The sequence below is a fragment of the Podarcis erhardii genome (assembly GCF_964252035.2).
Source record: "Podarcis erhardii genome assembly, chromosome: 7".
Classification (NCBI taxonomy): domain Eukaryota; kingdom Metazoa; phylum Chordata; class Lepidosauria; order Squamata; family Lacertidae; genus Podarcis; species Podarcis erhardii.
This window is the reverse complement of record NC_138511.1, coordinates 91,005,691-91,022,451: the sequence shown is the minus strand read 5'-3', so window position 1 is coordinate 91,022,451 and position 16,761 is coordinate 91,005,691. Positions and strand designations below refer to the sequence as shown.

Here is a 16,761-nt window from a genome sequence, read left to right as displayed (position 1 = left end):
CCATACATCACTACTGGGGAAACCATATCTTGAACTATACGGACCTTTGTTGGCATGGTAGGCTTGCTTAAACACAACTAGGATGAATTCAAAAGAGGGTTATTGGACAAATTCGTGGAGGAGAGAGCTATTGATGGCTTGTTGTTGTTTAGTCGTTTAGTTGTGTCCGCCTCTTCGTAACCCCCTGGACCAGAGCACGCCAGGCACTCCTGTCTTCCACTGCCTCCCGCAGTTGGGTCAAACTCATGCTGGTAACTTCGAGAACACTGTCCCACCATCTCGCCCTCTGCTGTCCCCTTCTCCTTCTGCCCTCCATCTTTCCCAACATCAGGGTCTTCTCCAGGGAGTCTTCTTTTCTCATGAGGTGGCCAAAGTCTTGGAGCCTCAGCTTCAGGATTTGTCCTTCCAGTGAGCACTCAGGGCTGATTTCCTTCAGAATGGAGAGGTTTGATTTTCTTGCAGTCCATGGGACTCTCAGGAGTCTCCTCCAGCACCAGAATTCAAAAGCATCCGTTCTTCGGCAATCAGCCTTCTTTATGGTCCAGCTCTCACTTCCATACATCACTACTGGGAAAACCATATCTTGAACTATACGGACCTTTGTTGGCAAGGTAGGCTTGCTTGACCACAAACTTGACATGAGCCAACAGTGTGACGCGGCAGCTAAAAAAGGCCAGTGCAATTCTGGGCTGCATCAATAGGAGTATAGCATCTAGATCAAGGGAAGTAATTGTGCCACTGTATTCTGCTCTGGTCAGACCTCACCTGGAGTACTGTGTCCGGTTCTGGGCACCACAGTTCAAGAAGGACACTGACAAACTGGAACATGTCCAGAGGAGGGCAACCAAAATGGTCCAAGGCCTGGAAACGATGCCTTATGAGGAACGGCTAAGGGAGCTGGGCATGTTTAGCCTGGAGAAGAGGAGGTTAAGGGGTGATATGATAGCCATGTTCAAATATATAAAAGGATGTCACATAGAGGAGGGAGAAAGGTTGTTTTCTGCTGCTCCAGAGAAGCGGACACGGAGCAATGGCTCCAAACTACAAGAAAGAAGATTCCACCTAAACATTAGGAAGAACTTCCTGACAGTAAGAGCTGTTTGACAGTGGAATTTGCTGCCAAGGAGTGTGGTGGAGTCTCCTTCTTTGGAGGTCTTTAAGCAGAGGCTTGACAACCATAGGTCAGGAGTGCTCTGATGGTGTTTCCTGCTTGGCAGGGGGTTGGACTCGATGGCCCTTGTGGTCTCTTCCAACTCTAGGATTCTATGAAACAAAAATGTTTAATTGTTTGGCACCTGTTTTGGCAGGTGCCCAAATGGGTACAGTGAAGGCACCTGCCTGGTGATGACAGGCAGGGAGTTTCCAAAGTGTGGGTACCACACTAAAATATCAATGTATTAGAAGTGCAGAATGTGTATTATCTGACACTTGTAACAGTGCCAGTTCCTTGGATCCATAGGTGCCAACTCCCTGGGGCCCCGAGTGCCCCAGCACTCACAAATTCCCCATGAAGGGGCCGGGCACCCACAAAGTTTGGTGCCAGGGCCATGCACGCTACATGGCACCCACGGCCCCAGGCACCCACAGTCCTGGGCCAAGCTGGCACTCCTGCATGGATCAATGAGCTCAAGTGGGCACATATAGGATAAAGTGATCTCCTCTGAAGGAGTGGGTATGTAGCTTGTGGGTCCTTCTGGATCCCTTGCTGTTACTTGAGGCTCAGGTGGCCTCAGTGGTGTGGAGCGCCTTCCATCTGAGGAGATTTCACCCCTCCCATATCCAAGAATCTCCTGACGAGTCTGCTGATTCTCCAGAGAGGAGGAGCAGTGTTCTGCTTTCTACTTATTCAGCTCCAGCACCAAGTCAGTCAGTCAGTGTGTCGGAGAGAGAGAGAGAGACTGTTAGAGATTGTGTGTAGAGATAAGGTTGCTGCTAAGAGCAGCTGCAGACACTCAGTGCAGCATTCATTTATGCTTAGTCCTATTTAGCTCTGTATATAGTTTTGTATTATAGTTGTAGTTATAGAATAAAAGAAGATATTCTACAGAGCTGCTCTCCGAGTCATTTATACACTGCCAGACTCTGCTATACTCTGCTGTGCGACGACTATATTGTGGAAGTGAATCCGGTGCTCACAACTCTAAGCTGTGAGTCCACAGCACTTTGACCTGTTCCTGTGCAGAAGGTGGTCTCTGGAAGTGCTACCCAGCTCGCCTAGCCCAGTCGGGGTTGAAGTGCATGAGTCCAGTTGGTGACACTGGCTCAAGGGCAATGCTGACACCATCAGCTTCAGCTGGTGGCCCATCTGCGCCCTTATCTGTTGTCTATGCTCCACTTCTGTTGTCTGTCTTCTAGGTTAGATTACTGCAATGCATTATATGTGGGGCTGCTTCTTAAGAGTTCAGAAACTTTAGCTAGCACAGAATTTGGCATCCTGGTTGCTCACTGGGGCAAGGTGGACTGAGCACATCACACCGATCCTGACTCCGACTGCATTGGCTGCTGATTAGTTTCTGGGCCCGATTCAAAGTGTTGGTTTTGACCTATAAGGCAGGGGTAGGCAACCTAAGGCCCATGGGTCACAAGCGGCCCCCGGGGTCGTTTAACTGGCCCACAAGCCGCCCCCAAACCGAGCTGCCCACTCAGCGAGTCCCTGTGTGCTGCGCTAAACCTGCGCAGTGCAGTGCAGGGACTTGCTTCCGCAGCGCCAGAAATCGCGTCTGCGGGGACACAGACACCGGAAATCATGTCTGCGCAAACACTGGAAATCACAGGCATGCGCGCTCACACACACATGCAATCCGGCCCACAGATGGGTCTCCACTGGAGTGAACAGGCCCAGGCAAGGCAAACCTTGCCGACCCTGCTATAAGGTCTTAAACAACTCAGGACCACAGTACTTCAAGAACTGCCTTTCCTTATGTGAACCAACCCTGGACCCTGCAATCATCATCTGAGGCCCTTCCTCGTGTGCCTCTACAACAGGTCTGGAGGGTGGTTCATTTTCCTTCCTGTTACTCACTTGTCCTACACTATTCAATTTGCCCATCATTTTCCAAATTGCAAACAGCCACAGTTTTTGAAAAAGTGAATGGTTGTGCGGGGGGGTGAGGGTGGGATCTCATCCCTTCCTACGCAGCTACTCCGCTTGGGAAGACCCTTGTCTACAAAACTGATGCCTGATTTTTGTGATCTTCTTTAGGACATCTCTCCAGAGGAGCTGAGAAGCGAACTGCCAGAACGCCAGCCTCGATATCCTAAGAGTTGTTTGAGTGTGTTTGTGAGAGGGGAGGGGACAACCTGATTCGGCCCATACACACTTCCATGCTCAGCTATAGTTTTGAGGAGGTGGCCAGAGAAAGGGTTTCCAATGGATTTCGGGACCAGGGAAGCGGAAGCCTAGTTAGTTTATAGAATTTTCTGCCAGAAGATTCTGTGATGGATGGGATGGGTAAAAGGTAAAGGTAAAGGGACCCCTGACCATTAGGTCCAGTCGTGACCGACTCTGGGGTTGCGGCGCTCATCTTGCTTTATTGGCTGAGGGAGCCGGCGTACAGCTTCCGGGTCATGTGACCAGCATGACTAAGCCGCTTCTGGCGAACCAGAGCAGCGCACGGAAACACCGCTTACCTTCCCGCCGGAGTGGTACCTATTTATCTACTTGCACTTTGACATGCTTTCGAACTGTTAGGTTGGCAGGAGCAGGGACCGAGCAACGGGAGCTCACCCTGTCGCGGGGATTCGAACCACCGACTTTCTGATCAGCTCGTCCTAGGCTCTGTGGTTTCACCCACAGCGCCACCCGCATCCCCTGGATGGGATGGGGGACAACTGCAATTCCTTTCGCATTCAAAGGCATAATACCCATTTTGAGACGAGGTGACCAGAACACGGAATTCCCAATGCGGTTGCGTGATATAATTCACATGCAACTGGAGCAGGAACCAAAGATGCTTTTGGACTAATAAGGCCAGTCCTGGGTGACCTGGGCCCCTTTTCACACATGGTGTGGACACAAACCTTTTATGACTGGGCTGTCAACAGTTACTAACTGTGACTCTACTCTGGCTCTACTCTGCCACCAGAGTCAGAGGCAGCAATGCTGGGATCCACAGGAGGGGAGAGTTCTGCTCCCTGGATTCCCACGGGTGACCACATTGAGAACAGGGTGCTGGGTTAGATGGGTCATTGGCCTGATCCTGCGGGCTCTTCTTATGTCCTTATGCTGCATTCTTAGGACAGGAAGTAGCCCAGTGCCTACTGGGAAAATAATAATAATAATAATAATAATAATAATAATAATACAGTGTTGCCTCGCAAGACGAAATTAATCCGTTCCGCGATTCTCTTCGTCTAGCGGTTTTTTCGTCTTGCAAAGCAAGCCCATTGACAGCTTAGCGGATTAGTGCTATTAGCGGTCTAGCGGCTTTTAGCGATCAGCTGAGAGGCGGCTTATCAGCGGAACAGCTGATAAGCAGCTTAGCGGCTTAGGAAAGGGGGGGGAGCGAAAAAACCCGCGGGAACTCGCAAGATTTTTTCGTCTTGCGAAGCAAGCCCATTAACAGCTTAGCGGATTAGTGCTATTAGCGGTCTAGCGGCTTTTAGCGATCAGCTGAGAGGCGGCTTATCAGCGGATTTTTTCGTCTTGCGAAGCAAGCCCATAGGGAAATTGGTTTTGCGAAGCGCCTCCAAAACGGAAAACCCTTTCGTCTAGTGGGTTTTCCGTCTTGCGAGGCGTTCGTCTTGCGGGGCACCACTGTAATAATAATAATAATAATAATAATAATAATAATAATAATAATAGCAATAAATTTTATTTATACCCTGCCCTCCCCGGCCAGAGCCGGGCTCAGGGCAGCTAACACCAGTAAAATCACAGTAAAAAACATGATGGGGGGGGGGACAATTTAAAATGCAGGTTAAAATGCAATTTAAAATGCAGCCTCATTTTAAAAGTAGCTGATAAATCAAGATCATAAGGGGAGGGAAACATAAGGGTCAGACCAAGTCCAAACCAAAGGCCAGACGGAACAGCTCTGTCTTGCAGGCCCTGCGGAAAGATGTCAAGTCCCGCAGGGCCCTGGTCTCTTGTGACAGAGCGTTCCACCAAGTCGGGGCCAGTACTGAAAAGGCCCTGGCCCTAGTTGAGACCAATCTAACCGCCTTGCGACTTGGGACCTCCAAAATGTTGTCATTTGTGGACCTTAAGGTCTTCCGCGGGGCAGACCAGGAGAGGCGTTCCTGTAGGTACATGGGTCCTAGGCTGCATAGGGCTTTAAAGGTCAAAACCAGCACCTTCAACCTGACCCTGTACTCCACCGGGAGCCAGTGCAGTTGATAAAGCACTGGATGAAAAGGAGAGAGAGAGAAAAGAAGGGAGGGACACTGGGGAATGAGATTTGTGGATTTCCGCATCCAGGGAGTTCCAGAGCCTAAGGTGTCCTCACAGAAGAAGCTCTTTTCCACCCCTTTGCCAGTTGGAGACAAGCTGGTCCAGTTCCTTCCCCCCCCCCCCAATGTCTACCTTGCCACGAGATGCCCAGTTGCTTCCTTGACTGTGCCTGTGTGTGTTTACATTTGTAGTTTACAGCTATAAATACGTCCACGATGATGGCCGGGTCTCATACCCTCTCTGCTTCATCTTCTCCAGTCCAGTTGGTGAGAACCAGTGACTTCCTCAACTGAGGGTGACCAAGGGGTGGGATTCTCGGCTTCCTGTCCAAAGAGTTGAGCTTGGTGTATGTCGAGAACAAATGTGAAGCGCTGAGGGCGGTGGGGTGGGGAGAGGCCTGTAGGGTTCTGTTATGTACTGAGTTGAATAGGATCCAAACTGCAGCAGTCTGATTGGTCCTAGAACAATAGGCTCCAAAAGGCAGCAGTCTGATTGGTCCTAGAACAATAGGATTCAGAATGCAGCAGTCTGATTGGTCCTAGAACAATGCAGCAGTATGATTGGTTAGCAGGAACCACCCAATCATGCTCCAGATAGAAGTGAATCCACAACCTGATTGGCCTACAGTAGAATCCTGGAATTAGCCAATCATGTGCAGCCCATTGTGTAAATAATGTATATAAAGCAGATACTTTGAGGGGACATTCATTCATTCCTCCTCACCACTATGAGCTGAATAAAGAGCATGAAATCACTTTGCGACTCTGAGTATATTTCACTGGCGACGAGGATGGGATCCCGCTGAGCTGACGGCCACACACAGCACCGCAGCACCGCCACCTGCCGCACCGCTGCCTCGCACCGTGTATCCAGGCTTCAGCTCCGGGACACAAGGAACTCAGAATGGCAACTGACAGCAGCTTCTCGCCATTCAACCCAGCATCTGGAGACTGGGAAGCGTACGCCTCCCGTTTCACCTTCCTCCTAGAAGCCAAAGGGGTCACCGATGAAGAAGACGCCAAGAAGAGGGCAATATTCTTCAGCGTCTGCGGAGAGGAGACATTTGAAATCGCCCGGGCTCTCCTTGCGCCTGAAGACGTCGCTACTGTTCCATACAAAACAATAATGGAACAGCTGAAGGGGCACTTTTCGCCACAGCCCTCAGTGGTGGCTCGTCGAAATGCCTTCTACGCAAAGCGGCAAGCCCCTGGGGAAACCATAACTGGGTTTGTGACCTCTCTCCGCCAAGCTGCCCGGTTCTGCAACTTCTCAGAGCTGGAGAACATGCTTCGTGACCGCCTCGTCGGTGGCCTGAAGGATGAGAAGCTGCAACGACGCCTCTACGCTAAGAAGAACCTAACGTTCCAGGTCGCTCTGGAGGAGGCCCTGGCAACGGAAGCTGCTGAGAGGTCGACGCAAGAGGCACGGCTGAGCCAGCCGTCCCAACCGAGGGTCCACCACGAAGACCTCACCAACGACTCGGGATCCGACAGGGAGGAGGTGCACCGAGTACAGCAGCGCACTCAAGCAGCCCACATACCACAGCTGCCTCGACGAGAAGGAGGGAACTGCGCAAGCTGTGGAGAAAGTCACGAGAGGAGGACCTGCCGTTTCCGCAACGCAGAGTGCAGGCAGTGCAGAAAATTGGGACACATCGCCCGGGTGTGTCGGGCTCGGCCCACCCGAAGCCAGGCATCAGATGACCAATCCAAGAGCCCCAGGTCCCGGGGCCCAACGCACCAAGGCAACTCGACGGAGCTCACAGACTTCCAGGTATACCAGTTGCCCCACCCCAACGTAGAGAAAATTTATGTAGAGGTACAGATAGAGGGGGCCCCATGCCGCATGGAGCTTGACACAGGTTCAACTCTATCCATAATCTCGGCAAGGACCTTAAGGAAACTGTGTCCTACTGGGGGTCCCAAACTCAGGCCGGCCCCATTCACCCTCCGGGACTTCCAGAAACGTAAGGTCCCCACAATGGGGGTGGGGACCTTCAGGGTGCAATACCGAGGGCGGACGCGGCAACTGGACTTGCTTGTGGTCAAGGGCCCCTACATTAGCTTACTGGGGTTGGCATGGTTTGGACCACTGGGACTAGCCATCACCGGGGTGAACCACATGAGCTTACAAGTGGACGTGGACGCCATATGCAAGGAGTTTCCGGGGGTTTTCGATGGGAAATTGGGACAGTATACGGGCCCCCCCATTGCTCTACAGCTTGACCCCGCAGTACGACCAGTCAGGCTCAAGGCCCGCCGGGTCCCATTCGCCCTGAAACCCCGTATAGACGAGGAATTGGACCGACTCGTGGAGCAAGGAGTGCTGGAGCCGGTGCCTAATGCCCCCTGGGAAACCCCAATCGTCACACCCGTCAAGCCTAATGGTTCGGTCCGCATCTGCGCAGACTACAAATGTACCATAAACAAGGCCCTCATGGCCCATGCATACCCAGTGCCAGTGGTCAGCCATGTCCTTGCCACCCTGGCTGGGTCGAAAATTTTTGGCAAGCTGGACTTGGCCCAAGCATATCAACAGCTGCCAGTAGATGAGGCCACAGCAGAGGCACAGACGATTGTGACGCACAGAGGAGCGTTCAGGGTAAAGCGGCTGCAATTCGGGGTCAGCGTGGCACCAGGCATATTCCAGAATCTAATGGACTCTCTCCTTAAAGGGATTCCTGGTGTCACCCCCTTCTTTGATGATGTGTTGATTGCCGGGCCCACACCAGAGGAGTTTGAGGACCGCCTCCGCACTGTTCTGCACCGTTTCCAGATGGCGGGCCTCAAGGTGAAGCGGGAAAAATGTCTACTAGGAGTGCCTCAAGTGGACTTTCTGGGATTTATGGTGGATGCAGAAGGGGTTCACCCGACTGGGGACAAGGTACGGGCCATTTGTGATGCCCCAGCGCCCAAGAACAAGACTGAACTTCAGGCCTTCTTGGGATTATTGAACTTTTACCATTCCTTCCTTCCCCACAAGGCGGCGGTAGCGGAGCCCCTACACAGACTCCTGGACAAGCGGGCCCCTTGGGTGTGGGGCCAGCGCCAGGAGGCCGCATTCCAGGCAGTCAAGGACTTGCTTGTCTCAAACTCGGTCTTGGCACACTTCGACGAGAGGCTGCCGGTGGTGCTAGCATGCGACGCCTCGCCCTATGGCATCGGCGCTGTCCTGGGACACCAACTCCCGGATGGAAGAGAGGTACCGGTAGCATACTTTTCCCAGACACTCAACGAAACCGAGCGGAACTACTCGCAAATCGACAAGGAGGGTCTGGCAATCGTGAAGGGAGTAAAAAAATTCCATGATTTCTTGTACGGGCGGCCCTTCACCGTGGTGACTGACCACAAGCCGTTGCTTGGCTTGTTTGCCCCCGAAAAGCAGACCCCCCAAGTGCTGTCTCCTCGCGTCCTCAGGTGGTCAATTTTCCTTGCCAGCTACCAGTATGCACTGATTCACCGCCCTGGAAAGGCGATGGGCCATGCAGACGCCCTCAGCAGGCTACCACTACCGGAAACAGGCCCCGACCCAGCACCTGCACAAGAGGTTATGAGCCTGGAGCTGCTTCCTGACCGCCCCATTCAGGCACAAGAAGTTGCACACCATTCCAAGAAAGATAGGGTCATCTCCCGGGTCCTGGACTGGGTGTGGAGGGGATGGCCCAGCCGCAGCCCCGGGCCAGAATTCGCCGGCTACACAACCCGCAAACATGAACTGTCAGCCCACAAGGGGTGCCTGTTATGGGGAAGCAGGGTCGTTGTTCCCCAGCCCCTCCGCAAAAGGGTCCTCACAGCCCTACACGAGACACACCCAGGGGTAGTAAGAATGAAGGCCCTTGCCAGGAGTTATGTGTGGTGGCCGGGGATCGACGGAGAGATAGAGGCCTGGGTCAAACACTGCCAGGCCTGCCAGGAATCCCGCCCAGATCCCCCAAGGGCCCCAGTCCAGTCCTGGGAGTCCGCCCGAGCACCATGGTCACGCCTGCATGTGGACTTCGCTGGCCCCTTTCAGGGGAAAACATTCTTCATAGTGGTGGACTCCTACACCAAATGGCTGGAAGTCGCACTGGTACCGTCCACTTCTACGTCCGCAGCCATCCGGGTACTACGCAGGCTGTTTGCAACCCACGGGCTCCCTGACACTCTCGTCTCAGACAACGGGACTGCATTTACATCAGGAGAATTTCAAACCTTCACAGTGCAGAACGCCATCCGCCACATCCGTTCGGCACCATTCCACCCTGCCACCAATGGCCAAGCAGAACGCATGGTGCGGACCACCAAGGACACCCTTCGCCGCATGACGCAAGGGGATTGGGAGTACCGCCTTGCCACATTCCTTCTAGCACAGCACAGCACCCCCAGCTCAACGACTGGCCGGAGCCCCGCTGAACTACTAATGGGTCGGCGCCTTGCAATCAGATTGGACCGCCTTCACCCCGATAGAGCTCAGGATGAGGTAGTGGTGGGGGAAGGCAGGAACCCCCGGACCTTCGAGGCCCAGGACCCAGTGTACGCAAAGAATTTTGGGGCAGGCCCTGCATGGGTACCTGCCACAGTCACCAGGGTCACGGGCCCCGTGTCGTACGAGGTGCTAACAGATGGGGGGCAATGCTGGCGCCGCCACTGCGACCAGATACGGCGACGATTCCCGGGAGAAAACCAGGAGGAGGAGGACAGGTCAGAGGAGTCCCAAGGGAACAGTGGGGCAGTGAGGCCCATAGAGCAGCAGGGGCAAGCAGGAGAGGCAGAATCAGTAAATACAGAGAGGACCCGCGAGGCCGAAAGGACACCGGAACCAGAACCACGACTGAGCGAGCCGGTTGCGCCAGACCAAACAGCCCCATCCTTGGAACACAAGCCAGAACCTGAACCCCGGACCAGGGAACACCCCAGGCCGCAACGCACACGTAGGCCACCGGCGTACCTTGAGGACTATGAATGCGACCTTCCGGGCAGGACTGGAACTTAGAGGGGAGGGGTGTTATGTACTGAGTTGAATAGGATCCAAACTGCAGCAGTCTGATTGGTCCTAGAACAATAGGCTCCAAAAGGCAGCAGTCTGATTGGTCCTAGAACAATAGGATTCAGAATGCAGCAGTCTGATTGGTCCTAGAACAATGCAGCAGTATGATTGGTTAGCAGGAACCACCCAATCATGCTCCAGATAGAAGTGAATCCACAACCTGATTGGCCTACAGTAGAATCCTGGAATTAGCCAATCATGTGCAGCCCATTGTGTAAATAATGTATATAAAGCAGATACTTTGAGGGGACATTCATTCATTCCTCCTCACCACTATGAGCTGAATAAAGAGCATGAAATCACTTTGCGACTCTGAGTATATTTCAGGTTCGATTCTGAGTTGGTGCAGCACCAAAGGGCCAGGTTTCAGGGCCCTGGGCCTCCCCGTAACAACAGCCAAGCTTATGGGCGTTGTAACCCAAAAGGTTCTGAATGGGGCCAGGTTGGGGGAAGCAATTATAACTGGCATTACTGTGATAATGGCCATGTTCACACCAAGCATTTTTAATAAAAGTTGTTATTAAAATTTGTAAGGACAAAAAGGGGAAACTTTTGCACAGAAACAATAGGAAACCTTGGGGGGAAAGCATAATAATAATAATAATAATAATAATAATTTTATTTATACCCCGCCCTCCACAGCTAGAGCTGGGCTCAGGGCAGCTAACACCAGTAAAATTACAGTAAAAACAAGCTGTTGTTGTTTAGTCGTGTCCGACTCTTCGTGACCCCCTGGACCAGAGCACTCCAGGCACTCCTGTCTTCCACTGCCTCCCGCAGTTTGGTCAAACTCATGCTGGTAGCTTCGCGAACACTGTCCCACCATCTTGTCCTCTGCCGCCCCCTTCTCCTTGTGCCCTCCATCTTTCCCAACATCAGGGTCTTTTCCAGGGAGTCTTCTCTTCTCATGAGGCGGCCAAAGTCTTGGAGCCTCAGCTTCAGGATCTGTCCTTCCAGTGAGCACTCAGGGCTGATTTCCTTCAAAATGGAGAGGTTTGGTCTTCTTGCAGTCCATGGGACTCTCAAGAGTCTCCTCCAGCACCATAATTCAAAAGCATCCATTCTTCGGCCATCAGCCTTCTTTATGGTCCAGCTCTCACTTCCATACATCCCTACTGGGAAAACCATAGCTTTAACTATACGGACCTTTGTCGGCAAGGTGATGTCTCTGCTTTTTAAGATGCTGTTTAGGTTTGTCATTGCTTTTCTCCCAAGAAGCAGGCATCTTTTAATTTTGTGACTGCTGTCACCATCTGAGTAAAAACATAACAGGGGGTGGGGAAACCAATTTAAAATACAGGTTAAAATGCAATTTAAAAGGCAGCCTCATTTTAAAAGTAGCCCATAGATCAAAACCATAAGGGGAGGGAAACATAAGGGTCAGACTGAGTCCAAACCAAAGGCCAGGCAGAACAGCTCTGTAACATGAGGTTCAGCAGGAGGAGATGAAGCAATGGCTATATTTCCCATGTGAGTGGGAATTTGCATACAGGTTTGCAAAATGAAAAATTAAAGGAATGAAAGAACGAAGGGATAGCTCAGTCGTGGGCTCGAGTCCATATTGGGCAAAAGATTCCTGCGTTGCGGGGGGTCGGACTACATCACGCTCATGGTCCTTTCCAACTCTGGTTCTATGATCATAGATTCCCTTGCTTCCTAGTTTGTTGTAGTCCAGGAGGAACACAAAGATAAAGAGAATCCATCTATCTAAACATACCGTATTTTTTGCTCTATAAGACTCACTTTTTCCCTCCTAAAAAGTAAGGGGAAATGTGTGTGCATCTTATGGAGCGAATGCAGGCTGTGCAGCTATCCCAGAAGCCAGAACAGCAAGAGGGATTGCTGCTTTCGCTGCGCAACGATCCCTCTTGCTGTTCTGGCTTCTGAGATTCAGAATATTTTTTTTCTTGTTTTCCTCCTCCAAAAACTAGGTGTGTCTTGTGGTCTGATGCGTCTTATAGAGCGAAAAATATGGTACTTTCGCAAGTCCACACCTTGGAACAAACAGGATGGACCATATGGCCATGGGCTTCTTCATTTTGAAATAAAATCATGCCATATTGCAAAACCATTGGCACAGAGAGTTGTGAGGAGATCCTGATTCCCTTCCCAGAGCGGTTTAATACTTAACCCCTTTCGCAGGGAACAGAACTGCAGTCCTGGGAGGGCAACAGGGGGCTCCTCTCAGCACCCTCAAAAAAAACCTACAGCTCTCAGAAATTCTCTGGGGGAAGTCATCTCTGTTTAAAGTTGTATAATGATGCTTCAAATGTACAGTGTGATCGCGGCCAATGTCTTTGAACATTCCAAAGTGCTATAAAAACAAGTCATTTGAATGATTGAACGCCAGTCATTTGCTAGGTTTCCCCCCACCCTACCGGTGGAAAAACCCAACAAATCCCACTTCTGTCGCAAAGAGATAAGGCAGTGCCCTTCAGCACCTGCATGCCTTGGGTTCAAATCCCAACGTCGCCGTAGCAGGAACTTGTTTTGTGGCCTTGGGGAAGTCCGCCTCTCTCCACCTCAGCCAGTCCTTAACTCCCTGACCCGCTGTGGATCACAGCGCCCATTGTGAACGAGATAATGAACAGTCATTGCAACTAAAAGAGCTGCCTTCTCCTTTCCCCTCGCAGGGTGCAAGCCGGAGCAGCAGATGATGTATGCCGGGAGCAAAAACAGACTGGTGCAGGCAGCTGAGCTCACCAAGGTACTGTATTCCAGGCGCACTCCTTACCTCGGGTTTTGTCCATAGCTGTCAAACGTCCCTTATTTGGTGGGACAGTCCCTTATCCCAGCGCCATGTCCCGCTGCTGTCCCTTATTGATGATGTCCCTTAAATAAGCTACTGAAGGTAATGGGGCCCTTTCTATATCCAGCTGACCTTTGTCAACAACAAATTGTTGCTGCTTTTTTGTGTTGAATATGCTATATGGTAATTTATGGACCTAATAGGTATCTAAAGCCATTTGCACACAACAAAATATGTATTTTATAAAAGTAATTGTTGATCCCTTATTTTGGCTGCTGATCCCTTATTTTCGAGGCTGCTGGTCCCTTATTTTCAAATCTGTAAGTTGACAGCTATGGTTTTGGCCCTGATCGTCTTGGCATTGTTTTTGGCTTCTCTTCCTGCCAGAAACAACCCCCTCCCCAGCCTCTTGGGATTCTAGAGAGCAGCCTGGTTGCCTGGAGCAACCCGGAGAACGTGCATGTAACCTTAAACCCCCTGGAGAAGTGGAAGAGGATGAGGCAACTGTGCTTTCTCGCTTACATCTTCCTCTCCCCCTTTCCCCATCCCTATATGTGGCTTTTTGGTCTTGGGCAGCGGGGGATTCTTGTTTTGGGTGCCCGAACCGGGGTTCAGTTTCTAGACCAGGGGTAGGCAACCTAGGGCCCGGGGGTCGGATGCAGCCCAATCGTCTTCTCCATCCGGCCCACGGACGGTCCGGGAATGAGCGTATTTTACCTGAGTAGAATGTGTGCTTTTATTTAAAATGCATAATAATAATAATAATAATAATAATAATAATAATAAATACCCCGCCCATCTGGCTGAGTTTCCCCAGCCACTCTGGGCGGCTCCCAATCGAGTGTTAAAAACAATGCAGCATTAAATATTAAAAACTTCCCTAAGCAGGGCTGCCTTCAGATGTCTTTTAAAAATAAGATAGCTGCTTATTTCCTTGACATCTGATGGGAGGGTGTTCCACAGGGTGGGTGCCACTACCGAGAAGGCCCTCTGCCTCGTTCCCTGTAACTTGGCTTCTCACAATGAGGGAACCGCCAGAAGGCCATCGGAGCTGGACCTCAGTGTCCGGGCAGAACGATGGGGGTGGAGACGCTCCTTCAGGTCTACTGGACCAAAGTTGTTCAGGGCTTTAAAGGTCAGCACCAAGGCTTTGAATTGTGCTCAGAAAAGTCCTGGGAGCCAATGTAGGTCTTTCAAACCCAGTGTTATGTGGTCTTGGTGGCCACTCCCTGTGCATCTCTGGGTTATTTGTGGGGCATAGGAATTCATTCATTATTTTTTCCCCAAAATATAGTCTGGCCCCCCACATGGTCTGAGGGACGGTGGGCTGGTCCACGGCTGAAAAAGGTTGCTGATCCCTGATCTAGACCAACCCTTGAAGCCAAGGAAAGATAGACCGCCACGTCTTTCAAAATGTGCAATATATTAAATAATAAAATCCTCACCTTAGCTCAGTAGTAGGGCACCTGCTTTGCATGCAGAAGTCATAGAAACATAGAATTGTAGAGCTAGAAGGGGTCATCTAGTCCAACCCCCCAATGCAGAAATCCCAGCCCCAGGTTCAGTTCCCAGCTTATCTGAGTAGGACTGGGAGGAGACCTCTGCCTGAAGCCTGGAAGCCGCTGTTACTCAGCATTGACATTACTGAGACCAATGGTCGGACTGGGTGTAAGGTAGAATTATGTCCCTACTCTGCCCCAGCCAGCTCCTTGGCTACCTGGGAAAGGCAGGGAGGGATGCTTGGCCACATTCTCAGCCTAGGCAGACCGCCTTCTCCACCTGACTGCTGCTCTGTTTCCCCCCAGGTCTTTGAGATTCGGTCCACAGACGACCTGACGGAGCAATGGCTGAAAGAGCGCCTGGCCTTTTTCCGCTGATTGGTAGGGTATTCCTGGAGGGCTGGACCTTCAGTAAACTCCCCACTCATAGCAAGCCCTGTAATCTCACTCGCGCCCCCCCCCATTTCACCCTAGAGATACCACTGCACCGTGGGTGTATGTGGAATATAGGGAAATGTAGCTGACCTATTGTCTCCATGACCAGAGCCACTGGCTTCCCCCTGCAGAGGAATTAAAATGAAATAAAGCGATTGGACCTAATTCTTCTTTTCTTTTTGCATTGCGCTGAGCCTGTGTTCTTTATGCTTGACTTGTGATCTTCTAGGGAGGGACATCTGGCCGCTAGCTACCCTTGGGCCTCCTCCAGGATCATTGAGCATTGATGCTGATTTGCTTGCACAAAGCTTACCCAATGCCTGGTTTTCGGTTGAGCATTTGTTCTGATTTGCTCGCAGGGAGGTTATACAACAATGAGCATTTGTCTTGGTTGCATCCGTACTTGCATGTGTGGAAGTTATATGTTTTCCTGTTAACCAGTGATTCAGCTTACACTTTTAGTGCATTTAAAAAAAAACAAAAAACACTGGCTCAAGCAACAGAGCACTTTAATCTATTGCACATACCTAAATTTTTGGTATGCAGCTGAATGCCTCCCACAAAATACTGACAGGTTTATCTCGTTTTGGTCATGTGCACACCACACATTAAAGCACATTTATAACAGTCATGGCTTCCCCTAAAGAATCCCAGCTCACCCCTTAGAACTGAAGTTGACAGCACTCTTAATAAACTATGCTTCCCAGGATCCTTTGGGGCAGAGCCATGTGCCTCAAATGCACTTTAAATGCATTGCTTGCGTTTCTCCCCCAGCACAGTGCAACCTTTCGCCACCTGGTGGCGCCTTCTGTCCATCAGATGGGTGCCAGGTGGGACAGTCAGATGTTTCCTGTCAAGTTCTATTATATCAGGGGTCGCCAGGCTTTCAATATGAGGTCTCACATCTCAAATAGCTGGGGAGATGGATGGCTTTCACAAGTGCAGCTTTTCAAATTGCAGAAAGGCTGTGGCGGCAGAAACTGCACACCTGCTGAGGGGATTTCACCACAGGCTTGCCACATTGTCACAGAAGCATCAAAGCAGTTCCTATAGCACTAAAGCACCACCTTATCGCCACCCACCCAAATCTCTGTCTTACTTGACGTATTTTCTGCCCAGTGCAGAGGTAAGATAGAAGGTGCTTTTTAGAAGCTGTGTAATGAAATGATCCTACACATATCAGTTTGTGTTGTGTGATTGTTCTCACAGCGGCTAAATTAGGTGAGTGCATGGCCAAAGTGCTGGAAAGAAGCAAATACATTTCCTTCTCTTGACTTTGTAGTGAATTCATGTGCTACTTTAAACCACCAGAGGGCATGATTTTGTCTAGTAATCTAGCCAGCTCTTGCTTGTAACCTCTCTATCTAAGCTAGCTCCAACCCTAAAACAGGAGCCATTATGTTTGCTGTTCTCTCCGGAGAAGACGTCTGCTATTTTCTTTTTATCATCTCCACTCATTCTGGTAAATAGTTCCTGCATGAATAAAGCCTTTGAACTCCAGAAACTGTAAGCAATCATTCCAATCTAATTCACCCAAACTGCAAGATCTGATAACCCAAAGTAGGTCCAGAAAAAGGCAACTGAAAGAAGAACTACATTTTAAAAATACCTTTTTAAAAAGCATGCTTGGAGCTGTCCAATTCCTCCCCACCACCGGAAAA

At 50.7% G+C, this 16,761-nt stretch overlaps 1 protein-coding gene across 7 annotated transcripts in view; it reads left to right on the top strand.

The window, feature by feature from the left end:
• GMFG (glia maturation factor gamma) overlaps positions 1–15,265 on the top strand; it is a 34,498-nt gene extending 19,233 nt beyond the window's left edge. For all 7 annotated transcript variants that reach the window (XM_081869833.1, XM_081869828.1, XM_081869834.1 and 4 more), the window contains 4 exons: positions 3,203–3,254; positions 5,578–5,658; positions 13,051–13,124; positions 14,972–15,265. In XM_081869833.1, coding sequence (XP_081725959.1) covers positions 3,203–3,254; positions 5,578–5,658; positions 13,051–13,124; positions 14,972–15,043 — 279 coding nt within the window. In that variant the 3' untranslated portion in view covers positions 15,044–15,265. The remainder of the gene's footprint in view (positions 1–3,202; positions 3,255–5,577; positions 5,659–13,050; positions 13,125–14,971) is intronic.
• Positions 15,266–16,761: the final 1,496 nt, after the last annotated feature.